The 16,534-nt window shown below is 37.1% G+C and overlaps 1 protein-coding gene and 1 long non-coding RNA gene across 2 annotated transcripts in view; one reads left to right on the forward strand and one right to left on the reverse strand.

Annotated features, from left to right (window-relative positions):
• LOC149160545 (uncharacterized) overlaps positions 1 to 16,534 on the reverse strand; it is a 39,698-nt gene that overhangs the window by 22,621 nt on the left and 543 nt on the right. Inside the window, exons 2-4 of the long non-coding RNA XR_016261396.1 lie at positions 7,640 to 7,790; positions 6,393 to 6,461; positions 6,079 to 6,108 (exon numbers count right to left, since the gene is read on the reverse strand). This is a non-coding gene — a long non-coding RNA (uncharacterized LOC149160545). The remainder of the gene's footprint in view (positions 1 to 6,078; positions 6,109 to 6,392; positions 6,462 to 7,639; positions 7,791 to 16,534) is intronic.
• Positions 14,033 to 15,116, forward strand: LOC149160546 (dehydrogenase/reductase SDR family member FEY-like). The gene is made up of 5 exons (XM_089434636.1): positions 14,033 to 14,179; positions 14,288 to 14,450; positions 14,631 to 14,711; positions 14,821 to 14,868; positions 14,962 to 15,116. The coding sequence occupies exons 1-5, from the start codon at positions 14,033 to 14,035 to the stop codon at positions 15,114 to 15,116; spliced, it is 594 nt and encodes a 197-aa protein (XP_089290762.1).

Here is a 16,534-nt window from a genome sequence, read left to right on the forward strand (position 1 = left end):
TGTGCTAAGCAGCACTGGTTGTCTTGAGCTAAGCAGCAACAAGAGAACTGGAATTCTAAAGATAAATGACAAAGGCCCCAAACGAAGGCCCCCGTGCTCTATTTATGCTTATTGCCTCTCTCTCCTTGTGGACCCTATTCTCCACTATTACGCACTCCCTATTTTCTCACCTCTTCCCACAAGTGCATTTTTTCTAAGAGAGTGTGAATTCCCTCCTTGTGGCCCCCACAACCCATTAAGAAAGTGACCTTCTCTTTTCTCCAAAGTTAAAATTGCCAAAATTGCTCTGAATATCAAAATTGTCAAAATTGTAATATTTCCTAAGTGACTTAGGAAATTGGAGATATTACACAAGAACTAGCCTCAGAGACAATCCATCCAGCATCAAGGTGACTCAATTTGTCTTGCCTAGATTCTTACACAAAAATTACTATGTTTCTCCTTGTATAGTAAGATCCCTTTGCCAGAACAAAGTAGAAAAAAGAAAATAGAACTAACTAGGGTGGAATCTTTCACCATAGAAATTAGTAGAAAAGAAGGGGTCTTAAAACCCTCAGAGCTCCAGCTCAAGAAAACAGATGATTTGATCCACAATTGATAATGTCTCATTTGATCACAACTCTTCTCTATTTATAGATTTTTCTATGGGCTCCAAATTAAGAGGGGTTGTGGGTGCAACCTCGAATTTCGGGTTTTTTTGCCCCAATTGACCCTGTTGTCGCCCAAAATGTACAGGCTAGATGCGACATCGCTCAGGACAGGGGTTATCACTCTGATCCCCGCCCTCTCCATTCTAGTTGTTTCCCTACAGCAAGCTATGGGGGTAGTCCCTATGAAATGTGAAGATGAGAGATTTGTTGGCAACTAACAAATCCGGGAGACACAATTGAATGGCCTAGCAACTTGGTTGAATTAGCAAGTTAAATGATTTGATTAGATTATCGTGGAAGACCAGTGCCTTAAATGGAGTCAATTACTTGCTTAAGACAAATTATTTACCAAGTCACCGGATGAACAGTTGTTGCTTGAGAATGCTTCACTATCCTAAATGAGATGCAAATCCTACAATCTAGGTGAGATGCAAAATCTTGGTTTATTTTAGTTAGATGCCTACTCTAAATGTATCCTTCCTCTTAACTATTTTGAAGCTAGTCTCTAGAGTAGGTTGTGAGAGAGAAGCCAAGGGGAAGCAAGCAAAGGCTTGGTTAACAATACCTCCCCTAGGGTTCTAACCACTCGATGCCTCCGGCGCTATAGAGACTATGACTTTGACGACTGCAAGGTCGCCGTGTTAACCACTAAAGAGTTTTTGGACTCCTCAAACTAGATGAGTAAGGTAGGCTTATATCTCTATCAACCAAGTTTAAGCTTGGAAGTAAATTAATTAATGCAAGATACTAATCCTAGTACGTGCAAGAGAGTGATGAGTGCTCTTAAGGTGAGATCACTTGATTACTTAAGTATTCATTTACAATGATATTCAATTATGAATAATGAAATACTTGAACAATAGACAATCTCAATCCACAAGTGTGACAAGTAATATCATAGACAATTGCTTAAAAGACAAGATCAATACTCCTTTGATACAATTAGCAACTTCAAAATTATGGTCAATGAATAACCAATATGCCAAGATACAGAATTAAAGTCTCTTATCACACTTATGATTAAACTTAATTATGAGATCCACAAGAGATATCTAATTCACCAATGAGTAATGTATCTACTTATCCAACAATGATAATAGCAATCAAATCACAATGTCACTTAGAGCAATTAACCAAACTTATTAAACAAATTATAAACTTGATTAGAGCACTTGTGTGTGAGGATGCAAGAGTGCAAATAGATGCCAATAACCAAATTTCAAGTCCAAAATCACTTCAACTATAATGATTATGAATTACAAGAGCCTATTAGCCAATTTTAGAGCCTTATATGTGTTTTATTATCACTGCAACCTTGTATTCAGAGATCTGCAATTTTATATCAGCGATCACAAGACAATGTACAACGCCCAAAATAAGTCGAAAAATTAATGCATTCAACTTTCCTATGATTACCAATGACTATGAGATTGCTTACAATCTATAGATTAGACTTGTTATGTTCAGATCAGACCTCAAAATAATGCATATCAGACTTGAAACAACTCAAAAAATCAGTGATTCAATCCTCAATAAACCCACAAGGTGCCAAATTATTAATACCATAATAGATCTAATGATTAGCTAATTAGGATAAGTGATTGTTTGATTATCTTCAGTCAATTTTGATGATTGTATTAAGTTTATATGACTGCATAAAATGGACTTAGCAAAACAGAGAGAAAGAATGAGAGGGAAAGAAGCAAACCGAGAGGCCAAGAGGCCTAGTTGAGGGCTAGTTTGACCTCCAATGCGCTTGGCCACCTGGAAACACCAAATTAGCTCAAATATTTGCTGCAAAAAGACAATGTTAGTCCACTAAAGTAATGCAAAACTAGAGATGACTGAATACAAGACTAGGACAAGGGTTAGAAGGCTGAAAACCCCAAGACTAGGGCTAGGAAAGCACAATGAAAGGTTGGAAAGGCTGAACAAGGGCAGAAATGAAGGGAATGAAGGCAAGGAAGGCCACATCAAAGGCAAGTAAGCCTTCTAGGGTTAACGTCAAGCCCAATAGGGCTGATGTAGGGCAAGAGGAAGCCCTAAATGGGCTGACGGCAAAGGGAAAAGCCTTTTAGGGCTGCAGCTAAGGGAGAAAGAGAGGGCGAGAGGGAGGAAGGCCTCTAAGAGGCCATGACAGGGGCCAAAGAGGAGGGTTGAGGCCCTTTGAGGGCTGGACAGCTCCTCTAAAGGGGGGTCGAGGCCTTAAAAAGGCCTCTAAGGGTTGTGGCTAGCCCTAAAAGGGTTGCGGCTAGGCTAAAGGCTAGGCCAAGGGCCTAAAAATCCCTTTGAGACTCACGGCTACGGTTAGAAGGGCTGGACGGCTAGGCCTTAGAGCCTAAATAATTTTCAAACCTTACAAACAAAAATTTCTCCGTAGATTTGTGGCAAAATTGTTGGATGTTGGGCCTTGAGGATGAATGGAGGCAAGATTTTGCCTTCCTAGGCCTAGATCAGCCTCAAAACCCCAGCAAAAATCTTCTTGAGCAACTTGAAGCTCACCTACACAAATGAATCAAAAAATGCCAAACCTCAAATATATATATACAAAAATCCAAAAATAATAAAACCCCAATTGTTGCAAAACAAATAGGTTAGAAATGATTTACAAATAATTTACAAATATACAATATTTACAAAATTTATATTTTTTGGATAAAATAACTTTTTGGATAAATAATAATGGATAAGTATATTTTTGAAAAATAAATATGCAAAATCAAATACCATATAGAAATCTCAAAGCCCAAACATAGTCAGTCTTTCCCCACAGTCTGTGAACTTGGAGCCCAAGGGCTAGTGTACCTGTAAAATCTTTATTATATTCTCAAGAAAAAATCTAGATCATATAGTGAATCAGATCACCTAAGATAAAATATATCAATAAAATGTTCTTATCACCAACAAATGAAATAACAATAATTTATCAATATTTAGCTCAAAATAGGATCACACATAGCTAACACATACTACATAGTACAGATCAGTGGAAGAAAAACACCATGAACTCAACCCCAAAGTCTTTCTATTATGATACAAAATGTTCCCAGCAGAGCGACAACTCAATATCAGTGTTACAAAATTTTTACATCATCCAAAGATATCCAATGGAAGCAAAATGACTTCTATTTATAGAGAAATCCCTCCAAGTAGAAAATAACGGCTAGTTGGCTTGATCCCCGTCAAAATAAACTCAACCATTGAAAATAATTTGATCATCTTTTATTCTCCACCGTTGAATTTTTATTTTTGAGGAAAATTCAAAATTTTCTTTAAACCCACTTTTAATTAGTCCAAAAATTAATATTTTGGCTTAATTTCCCCAAAAACTTGATTTTGACTTAACCACCAAGGTCCAAGAGCTCAAATTTTCTTAAAATATCCATTTTTCCCTTGGTGGGGGACCTCCAAAAATTGACTTCTCTTTGACCCACGAATTTTTTGTTATTTGTCACTCGGAGAGAAATAGATTTCTCCATAATTATTTGTTTGACTCAAATTAATTAATTTTTTAGCTTTGGATTTTTATTTAATTTTGCCAAAAAAAATTATTAATTGACACTAGAGGGGATTAATAATTTTTCCACCCTTGAATATTTTAGACATGGTTTCTAAATATGAAGGACCATGCACTAAAATATTTTTTACATCAAGATACTACAATTCATTCAACCCTCAAAAGGGGAATACACCTTTACACATAGACCCTTATGACATTACCCAATTCTACCACACAATATGATTTCGTATAGACCAAGTGGTTTGTAGTAAAATAATTTAGCCAAATGTGCTTAAATTATTCCCAAACACATTGTACAAAGACTCGATATAACACTAGGACTCACCTAAAACCTTGTCAAAAGATTCCACCCTGACTTTGGGGTTTAACCTGGAAAATAAACTATGTCGATTATCCGTATTTAAAAACACACATAATTCGGGGAGGTTAAAAGACTTCCTAAGATTAAATCCATTGCCAAAGTCAGAGGCTTACCCAGGTGTTGTTACATAAATAAATGATCATACTAGCATCATTTACAATATAACTTGCAAAAATTGGGTTTACAATGACAAAGTTGTGTTGGCCAATGACTTTGAACTCTGAAAAAAATTCTTCATGTCTTTGCATTCTGCTTCCTTGGACTGTTGACAAAATGTGGTCAACAGACCCAACTTTTGCCCAATGTCGCCCCAACATAGGAAAAATTGGGTTTTACCCCTTTATCAAGACTATAGCCTAAGGGTCGAATAGGCTATTTCATCCTTCATTAATCCATAAATTTGGCGACAACATTACCCTGCAACAACCTCTAAAGGTCAAACTCTGATTGAGGGTTTTAAAAAGTGGATGGAAGAGCCATTTGTTGCTACTCATAGAGCCTTACCCTTAGTAATTTCTTGAGGTCTGTGGATCACTAGGAATGTCATAGCCCATGTTTTTCCAAGACCTTTCTTTCTCTCCCCTGGAACTATCTCACAAAATTAGATACATCTATAAGGAAATCAAACAAACAACTAGCCAGAAAGCACCAAGACAGATAGGTGATGTAATGATAAATTCAAAAGCATGGGAGTCCCTTGATGGTGCAAAGCCAAGGTAATCCCAGTCCTTGTGGCGCTGGTAGAGTTCTGTTCCTGAATGGTGGGACTAGATATAAAATAATAGGACTAAAGTAGCAGCAATAATTGGGCTGAGCTCAATGCTCATAAATCTCTGCTGAAACTGGCCCTAGATATGAATGTTGACAGGCCGCAAGCATTCGAAGACTCAAAAATGGTGATTGAGTGGGTCAATGGCACTTATAGGTTGCAAAATCTTCCCTTCAGTCCATTCTTGGATTAGATCAAATAAGCTGCTGCTCAGTTTCATGAAATAAGCTTCCAACATGTATTCAAAGAACACAATACAGAGGCTGATGAGCTGTCAAAGAGTGGTGCCAGGGAGCAGATTGAGAAAATTCTGCTGAAGGAGAGAAAGGAGGACGGGGATATAAGCCTTTCTCCCTCTGATGCTGATCACTTCCTTTGCATATGGACTGTACATTTTGCTTGATAGACTGATGAGAGGATTTATCTTCTTGAGCTGATAGTTTTTTGTATTGTTATTATGGATAAGATCCTTTTCGATGTCAGTCTTGAGACACCTAGTTTTTCTAGACTATATATATGAGATTATAGGAAATGACAGGAGGGAAATCCTTCTTTACTAGACTTTCTATCAGACTTTAATTTGAATTAGTGCTTCAAGTACATTTTGAAATTAACTTTTTTTTACTTGAATATAAAGACATAATTTTCCCTTGGAAAATGAAAACATAATACCTAATAAGCCTGCATAGTACAACAGCAACAAACTTACTTGCATTTAACAAGTTGATAATAAAGGAAATGATAGCACAACAAACATGGTGTCGATGCAAATGCATACCTGTATATTCCCATGTATGGAAGCTATCATCTGTATTTCATTAAAAAAATCACAATTATATCTCTAATAAAATGAACATGGCAAATATGTCTCAGCATTAGGTATGTTATTCTCCTTCATGTTCCCAGATTACACACTTCAACAAATATTACAAGTATAATCCCAATTTGATTGCATGTAAAAGTGTCTCCAACAATGCATACTAAAATGCGATCCTTACAGCATGGCAAATTTTATCAAAATAAACAAAAGTTGAGATGCATAATTTTATATATGATTCCTTGCACATAATGAAGAGAGTCCACAATATGTACCTGCAAATAAAGTTGGTAAAGAGTTTCTTGATCGGCATGTTTGAATGAAGAGAAAATCCTTAGGAAGTCCTGCAATAACAAATATACTTGTTACTACTAATTGCAGAATTCATAGTACTGGATGTCTCCACTTAGACACACCAAAAGGTGGTACAACTGAGAAAGCATCAATAACAAAACAACTAGGACATTTTGATCCGTAGAGAGAGAAAGCAAGAATGAACAAGATCTTCACGGCAATATTTAACTATTATAGAGATTAGTTTCAAATAAAATGCTGAAAGCTCTAGGAAGGAACAGAGACATAGCTAAACTTTCTTTGAAGAATCTTATTATGATGTTGCAATGCATTTATAAAAATGTTCTTTATTTTACTCAGGTCAATTTGCTTAACCAACTTTGAGAGGTCTTAGGGAGAGTCTCCCCTCCCATTCTATCACTAAGATTACACAATGTATCAGATTAAAAAGCTTATACATTTGCATTCAATTATTAAAGTCTCTTATGCCTAGGCGGATCCAAGCTTTTATTCCTCAAAGCCAGTGGAAATTTTTTCTGTATACAGCTTCTTAACTGATCATGGCCATTATTCTTTGTCATAGCAGACCCTCCTTAGTAATTGATGTTTGATTCTTCTTACAAGATTAACTCCCATGGAAACTTGCTTCAACAGAACTGCATAGCCATCTATCTTGTGATCATTTAGTTATTTGGGTGGGGTTTAGTCCCACCTATAGCTAAGAACAATCCATGGACCATCCCCTTGTCATTTCTACCTCCCTCATGGCCCTCACGCAACCACCTCCAATGTCCAGAAAGAAAGGGCAAATTTTTAACCTAAGTTGCACGAAACACAGAAATGTCTGTAAGTTGCACGAAATGCAGAAATGTCTGTAAGTTGCACGAAACGCTGAAATGTCTGTAAGTTGCCGAAATGGGTACAGCTGGAAATGTGACCCCCAAAAAAAGGAAACGTCGGGCGAAACGTCGTGTATATATATATATATAAAAGTTAATAATGCATCTTGCAAGAAAAAAAAAAGAATGAGACACATAAATGACATTTTAGAAGGAAAACTCAGTCTATGTTAACTCACGTAGATGATTACATGATTCAAAATCCAAAATTATTCTTTATAAATGAGGTTGTACATCCAAGATTCGAAAATACCTTCAAAAATGGACTGTTTATCAAAATTACGATGGCCAAAAAATAAATATCGTTACTGAAGGTACAAGCTACTGACCTCCTTGGGACAAGCAAGCAAGAGTGAATGTAAAGCCAACGAAAAAGATTTTCTAAGGCTCAAAACTCTTGAGCTCTGACTCTGTTGAGCATCTCTATCCATGTTATAGTATTGACTGAGCCTCCACTGTTTACAAGAGGATATGCATTGTCTGCAGACAGATATTAATGTCAGAAGCAGTGAGTAAATAATATTAAAGAATGAGGCAAGAAAAAATGATTAAATTTAAAACATTCCATTGAAGAGACAAAAGCAGCAAAAGATAAATGAGCCAGCAATAAGAATAAATGAAAAAATAATATTAAAAATGAGGCAAGAAAAATTGATTGAATTTAAAACATTTCATTCAACAGGTAAAAGCAGCAAAAGATAATTCAACAATCAATCAGACAAAATGAGTAAGGAATATTTTAAAAATGAGGCAATAAAAATTTGATTAAATTTAAAGCATTTCATTTATCGAGTGTAAGGAAGTAGATAATAACTTTAAAGAACCAACGATGAGCTAGTTATCTGAATTTAAAAGAAGTGATGGGAATCATTTCCAGATTTAAGTGATTGGAGACTTCCACAGTTATTCATATTGTTGTTGAAGATTTCCGGAATAGAACTGTGTGGTTTTTGTGATCAGTCCAACGTTTCGGATGGTATCTCCATCCATCATTTCCAGATTGTTTGATACAAGGAATAAGAATCAAGATTTAAAGCATTTCATCAAAAATGTCAAGCAACACACAAGTACAAATTACAAAGGGTAAATCTCTATCGAAATATAGATTCAATTGAGACCTACACCCTAAGTCAAATAATCTGTATCGGAGATAATAAGCTCTAGAATGCTTTGAAGTACACTACCAGTATATATCCATGAGAAAAAAGGCAATTCTAATTCCTAGCACAAACTTGAGCTGCCAATCCTGCTCTAACTACGGTAGTTTCAAAATGAAAAGAAAAGCAACTTCGTTGAATGTGCTTTCACATCAAAAGGGAGTCTGAAATCTGGGATAAACAGAAAAGTGCATAGTAGTAGGAATTTTGGCAGGTAGCAATAGGATGGAGGGTCCATGACCTCTCGACTCAAGGGGGAGGGGGCAGTTCTTAGTCCCACCATCATATAAAAGGACTATAGTGAGAACAAACACTCTTCAGCGGCTGCATCAAGAGCAGCAATGGAAGACCCATAGCTCGTCGTTAAGCAGCCCAGCACTTGCTTAGAAAAAGTAGTGGATAACCCACAACTGGAGAAAACCTACCCAGAGGTTGGTGGGTATTTTACAGACAACAATGTCATCTGATTTCTTGGGATTTGGTCATCCAAATTGGCACTAATAAGGTGATGGGTGAACACCAAGTGGAAGGTACAAGGATCCATAGCCATGAAAATGTGTGCTGCCAAAATGTTTTTATCTCTATTTTCTCAAGCACAGAAGGCAGAGAACAGTTTTTGGTGATCGGGCTATATTTCTTCAATTCATCCCAGTTATACGTGAGGCACTAGACAGAACACATTGACCCGGCAAAAGAAGTTTTGTAAGGGAATTGTATGTATTAAACTATACTTGCTCCCACTGGAGTTTTAAATTATGCAGATACTCAAGGTAATCAGGAAAACTCTCGGAATTTTTTATCAAACCTCAGAGGTCACAAGAGCTATGGGGTATCCCTCCTATGCATGTATATATGTCATTATAAATATTTCAAACTCCCTTCCCCAAGTCAATATTTTTGGACTATTGTGAAAACAAGTGGATTCAAACAACAGACTGCAAACATGTTTCACTCTGTTGCAAATCCTTTCCTGAACACAGACACCTTACGAGGAATGGCCCAGTAAACTTGAAACCCAGTTAAGAGAACGGTCCAAATCCTTGAGGATTTGAAGAGGTTCAGACTTCAGAGTAAAATCGAAAAGGGAAAAGAGAAGGAAGAAAAAAAATAGGGGACTGTAGAAACCATTACTAATGACTTTGAACTTTTAATCCAATTACGAGAATCAAGCAAACAGCAAAAAGGTAGCTCAAAGTCATTAGTAACGGTTTCTACAGACCCCTATATTTTCTCCCATCTCTTTTCCCTTCTCAATTTACTCTGAACCTCATCAAAACCTCAAGGATTTGGATTGTTCTCTTGACTAGGTTTCATGTTTTGCGGGCCATTCCTCATCAGGTGTCTGTGTTTATGAAAGGATGTGCAGCAGAGTGAAACATGTTTGCAGTCTATTGTTTGAATCCACTTGTTTTCACAATAGTCCAAAAATATTGAGTTGGGGAGGGGGTTTGAAATATTTAAAATGACACATATACAGGCATAGGAGGTATAACCCATAGTTCTTGACACTTGTGACTTCTGAGGTTTGATAAAAAATCCCAAGAGTTTTCCTGATTACCTTGAGTATCTGCAAAGTTCAAAACTCCAGTAGGAGAAAGTAGAGTTTAATACATACAAGTCCCTTTACAAAATCTTCTTTTGTTGGGTCAATGAGTTTTGTCTAGTGTCTCTTGTATAACTTGGATGAGTTGAAGAAATATAGCCCGATCACAAAAAGTCGTTCTCTACCTTCTATGCTTGAGAAAATAGAGATAAAAACATTTTGGCAGCACACATTTTCTGGGTTATGGATCCTTGTACCTTCCACTTGGTGTTTACCCATTACCACGGTGCCAATTCAGATGGCCAAATCCCAAGAAATTAGATGACATTGTTGTCTGTAAAACACACACAAACGTTTGTGTAGGTTATCTCCAATTGTGGGTTCTCCACCACTTTTTCTAAGTGCTGAGGTGCTTAACTACACGCTCTGGGTCTTCCACTGTTGTCCTTGATGCAGCTGCCCAGGAGTGTTTGTTCCCGCTATAGCCCCTTTATATGATGGTGGGACTAAGGAATGCCCCCTCCCCCTTTGAGTCAAGAGTTCATGGACCCTCCATCCTATCACTACCCACCAAAACCCCTACTACGGTGCATTTTGTTTCTCCCAGATTGCAGACTCTGTTTTGATGTGAAAGCACGTTCAATGAAGTTGCTTTTCTTTTCATTTTGAGGAGACTATTGTAGTTAGAGCAGGATTGGCAGCTCAAGTTTAAGCTAGAATTGCTTTTTTTCTCAGGAATATATACTGGTAATCTACTTCAAAGCATTCTAGAACTTATTATCTCCAACGCAGATTATTTGACTTAGCTTGTACGAGTCAATTGAATCTATATTTGGATAGCAATTTAACCTTTGTAACTTGTGTGTTGCTTGACATTTTTGATGAAATGCTTTAATCTTTATTCTTATTCTTTGTATCAAACAATCTGGAAATGGTTCATTATCACATCCTTTAAATTCAGATAACTAGCTCATCGTCGGCTCTTTAAATTTATGTTTTCTTACACTTGCTAAATGAAATGCAAGTGGTTTCATAACTAATTATTTGTATAGGAATAAACCAAACATTCAACCCTTGTATCATTCCACCATTCTATTTGCATCTATAGCAGTCATATCTTCCGCGGTAATTTGAGTGATAATTTGATGTGTAACTTGACTCTTTTCATTGGTAAATTGGTAATTTCGACTGGTAAACTAAATTGATTCATTCCACTGGAAAATTAGCAAATTACACTGGTAAATTAGTGATTCGGCATCCAATTTTGAAGTTCATGAGTAACATCGGGTGAATGTTGCGAAATCCGGCAAATGTCAAATGAACCCAAACGAACCTGAACAAACGTGAACCATTTTTTTGAAGTTCACCAAATTTCAAACCTCAAGATTCCAGTTCGATGAACCCTGTAACATCACGAAGAACACGCCACCAACACCCCCCCCCCTCCCCGCCCCAACTCCTACCACAAAGTTGAAGCAGGGAACAAGCCTCTGGACAAAGTATGGGGACTGAGTACTTTGGTGTATGTCTCTGCCCCTAGATCTAGAATCTCTTAGAGCTACATTGTATGTTGGTATTGTGGTGTCGGACCTGGGGACTGGGCAAGAACAAATAAAAAGTCCCGAAGGAGGACACCCTAATGGGGGAGGAGTGGTTGGGATGAGGTCAGTCCTCACAGATTTGATAGTTGGAGGAGTCTGAATCTCTAGTCATCATTTCCGAACCTAAGTAGTCTAAACAACAAGAAAGAAGGAAGTGATTCTCCTAGTCGAGTTAAGATGGGGAGGGCTAAGAAGGGCTTGCAATCTAAAACCAAGCACCTTCCAGAGCAAGACACCTCTAATCTGGTGTTCTGAAAAAAATGTAGAGAGGGACCCATCTAAATCCCATTATAAGCTATAGAACCTTCCTCAGACCTTTTAATAAATGGGGCATCTCCGTTATCCTCCAACTCTGTCAAGGCCGGAAGATCCTTTCAGTGCAAGGAAGACGATGATCTGTTTCAACTTGGAGCTGACGTGAAGCCACTCGGAAGAGATGGAGCAAAGAGGAATCATGAGTGAAAAAATGGAAGGAGACCAAGGAAATAAGTGGAGAGCTAAAGGAGGAGATTGAGGAGACTAAGGTATCCACGGGAGAATATTTTATGTCTCTGTTCTCAGATGATAATGGGGGTGGAGGACAGGAGGATAATGAACTAGAAGCTGATTTGGTTCTCCTGGCAAAAAAATACGAACAGTCTTATCTGTACATTTTCACAGAAGATCAGCTTATTTATCTCCAAAAGGGAATGACTTGAGGAAAAGGAAAACAATAGGTAAACAAATTAGCTCCCAACCACCAGAAGGCTCTTAGGATTAAATTGAGCAGACTAAACAGCAAAAAGGAAAACAACACAAACGACAAACAAAATAAACAATGCTAAGCTTCAAGAGGAGGGGGAACTGTTCAAGGAAACTCTTGTCCTTAAAGGATATACTCCTCCAATATGAACTCAGTCATTCACAATGAAAGTTGTATCATGAAACATAAGGGACCTATATGTGCCTAAGAAGCGCCTAGGAAGAGAAGATGGTTGCAGCGGGAAGATATCCATTGAAGAACCAGACAAATATTTTATACGATAAACGCAACGGTGAATGAACAATGTATATCAGTATGCACAAAAGGTATGCCAGGGCTGCAGATGCATTCCAAACAAAGCAAGAGGGTTTGCAGGATGATTAGCCTTCGTTTGGGATCTAGCGAATGTAGGTATAGAAATTGGATCTAGAGAAATTTTGTATATCTTAGTTTGGACATCAAAGGACGGGTCACCAACCTCTACACTCCCAACTATCTTAAGAGAAAACTACAATGCTAGGAAAATATCAAAAAGCTGAGATAGAACAAAGAAAATCATCACTGGAATCTTGAAAGGGACTTCAACGCTACAATGCCCCTCTTGGCGAAGAAAGGGGCAGTCAGGACATTCAGTACCGCAGGAATTCAACTACAAGCTCTGATGGATGACCTGAATTCGATAGATACCCTGCTCAGGAAGAGGTTAGATGTATGGAATAACAGACATGGGGAAGGCACTGCAGCGGGAAAACTAGACCGTTTCCCGGCAAGTGATTCACTATTTAGTAGTAATATCCAACTTGAATCCTTCACCCTCAAGGTAGATGGATGAAATCACTACCAAACCAGCAATTGCAGTTCGAGAGAATGCACTGATAGCTCACCTCTCTGGAGTTTAAAAGGCATTTTGCAAGCTCGGTGGGAATCCACCCAAGTGCCCAGCAGATCCTAGATGTATACCCTACAACAGAATCTAAATTGAAATGGCCGAATAGCATAGAAATAGAATTGCAACTTAATTCTGAAGCCATAAATAGTTTTAAATTTAAATGAACTGATTCGATGGAAACAGAATTGCAACTAAAAATATATTCTGAAGCCATTGGTAATTTCATCTTTATCTTCTTCGTTTTCATATTGTAGGTCGAATCAAGAGGCTTCAGATAAGATTACATTTGTAAAGGGCTGCAGCAACAGAAGAAGCTGCAAACATTATTAAATTATGATGCAGAATTCTTACCACAGATGCCCTGCCAGAAGATTCCCCGCTCCAATAAATTAATATATTCAATGTGCCGTTGTAAAACGTGGGAATTCTTTTTTGATGTCAAATTAATATGGATAGTGTTTTTTTTAAATATTAAACTGTGTTTAAATGATGATAATCAGAGATAAGTTTCTACTTGCTATTTTGGTTTTCCAGGCGATTCATTTATTGTTATTGGTGGGGTATAATTAAACAAATTTTCACTTTTCCTAAAAGCTTCTTATTTAGGGTTGTTAATATGTTTCTTTTAAGTGCGAGGAAAACAAACTTCTATCAAACTAGAATACCCCGAAGCGCGGGAAAGGAACGCCGAATAGTTCCATTATTTAAAAATTGGGGAATTTGTTTGAAAAAAAAAAAAAATCAAAAAGTATTTAGCGAGGGTAAATGTGAATGGACATAAAATGGAAGGATGTTCTTCATTAAGCTAACTCCAATCAGTGTTTCTAATGGAGAAACACATGCAAGTAATCTGGGACCTGCACTCCTAACAATCCTCCTCCTACTTTTACTTCTTGAAGCTGGAGGTGCTTCAAGAATTGTTAATGTAAACTTTGTGGTATGATATTATTCAACCTTGGTGCCCTGCTTTGTAATTTTCATGAAGTCATGTTTGATATTTCCTAAGGTTTAATGCCCATCATGTCTTTATTATTAATGTGTCCAGGCTCACCATTGCAGAGTAGTAGACCCTCAGGATCTCAATCTCAAGTTGAAGAAAAACAGTTTCAACTGCATTGCTGCTTATGGTGCAAGCAAACCTGCTCACATATGTAAAACTATGACTTTGTACTGCTCCACTTATGTTATGCTAGTTTTTACATTCCAGTGTAAGTAGGTTATTAATGCAAATCTCAGGGTAAAAATTCTTGGGCTTTTTAAAGGTTTACAGCACTGATAGACTTAACCTACCACTATGAGTTGGTTATAACCCTTGGTCATAAACATATACTTTCTTGATTGTAATGTTTACTTATTAATTTGCCTAGAATAGTTGATGTTCCTTTCAGTACTGTCCAGCAAGCTTCCAGCCAATGCTGAAATAGATGTGATAGTTGTTCATCCCGGAATTGTTAGTACAAATCTGGTTTGTTCCACAACATTACAATATGAAACTTATTTCTATGTTTTCTTTCTATATCAAGTCTTGTTTCAGAAATTGAATGATTGTTTTGTGAATTTCACAGCTGGGAGTTATAGCAAGTCATTACAACAACAAATCCTTTTGGAGATTTGATGCTACAGAAGGTACTTCTTCTTCCTATATATATAGTCTAATAATTCCCATGTTTCACCAGCCTGAGAATTTGTGATATCATGGGTTTGTTTTCCATTTAACAGAAGCACGAAGTGTTTTGTTCTGTGCAACAACTGCAAACGTTCCCAGAAACGATACTAATCAGATTCATAGAATTGGTGGAGAGGACAATCGAGATACCAGTACTAAGTTTTCATATTACAGATATGATTGCAAACCAGCAAAAGTTTGCAGGTGAGCAAACGACTGGATCGTTGCTCTCCGAGTGTGGGATAAAACGTTGGGACTTTTGGGTGTTTCCCCTGCCAGTATTGACATTGCTAATCTCTACAATCAGTCCACTACTCTACTGGATACAAATTTTTCAAGAGAGCAGTCTATGTCTGGATAAGAGGCTTTGAAAGATATCAAACAAGGCCTACACCAAAAGAAAGAAAGTCTGGAAAAGTTTGAAAAATATGTGACAAAGATGATTAATGAGTGCACCATTTCTTCAAATGTTTTCTGAGAAGGAAGCAGTTTCATAAAATGGTGGCGAGAATATAAGCAAATGCAACCAGTTGAATGGAAATTAAGCTCTCCATCGTATGAGATAATGGAAACAACATGTTGGAAGAGATGAATGTACAAACTTTGCAAATGTATTTTAATGTAGATTTTACAAATGGGAGATTTCATGTCACGGTGAGTTGAGATGAATGCATAAATTCTGTAGGTAGAAATGTATTTTTAATTAGATTTTACAAATGGGGGATGTCATGACACAACGAATTCTTATTCACAGGTACTTAATAGATAGAAGGCTCGAACATATCTATGGTGGTGACAAAGGGATGTCATGACACAACGAATTCTTATTCACAGGTACTTAATAGATAGAAGGCTCGAACAGATCTATGGTGGTGACAAATGTTTATGAAAAACATGAGGATCTTCGTATATGAAGTTAAAGCAATTTTCTTTTAGGAAATAGCTGAACACGGTTCCTTTGTGTTGTCACATGTACTACTTACAATTCAACACTATGTAACCTGTACAATCATCAATTATCCTGTTACATTAGAAGATGAGATCTCTTACCTACTTCCCTTGCAAGGTTCGGGAAGTCATGTTCATGTTACAAATTGCAGGGTCAATTTATATGAAATTGTGAGGCTTTTGCATGTGCTATTTGGTAATGTATTGGCCCCAAACAAAATCTGACAAGAGCTCTTATTAAATTGCTAAGACTATATACAAGGACAATCAGAGAAGGAATCCCTAATATCATACACAACGAGTGCCTCTCTGGCCCAAAAACGTTCGGATTTTTCCTTTTTAATTCGAGATGGAGAATTTAATCACTTAATCCCACGGCAACGAAAGCATTTCGACCTATGTATGAATGGCAGCGATGGCAAATTTTAAACTTGAGTTTTCATCAATTTCAGACATTCACCATTGTCTTGAGGCTAAATGGAACAAGGTCCCTCAAATATCAGATTTTTGGCATGTAAAACAGTCGTTTTGGTACTGAATGTGAAGTTTTACAGCATCAAATTTAGAAAATAAATTATTTTTTAAAATGCATTTGCATCTGATCTACCATGAACGATATATGATTTCCGCTAATTTAATCAGGTTTTGTCTCCTTCAATTGCAATTAAACAGTGGAAT

The sequence above is a fragment of the Pinus tabuliformis genome, chromosome 5_2 (genome assembly GCF_031772625.1).
Source record: "Pinus tabuliformis cultivar Carrire ecotype Pingquan chromosome 5_2, CPIR1, whole genome shotgun sequence".
Taxonomy (NCBI): domain Eukaryota; kingdom Viridiplantae; phylum Streptophyta; class Pinopsida; order Pinales; family Pinaceae; genus Pinus; species Pinus tabuliformis.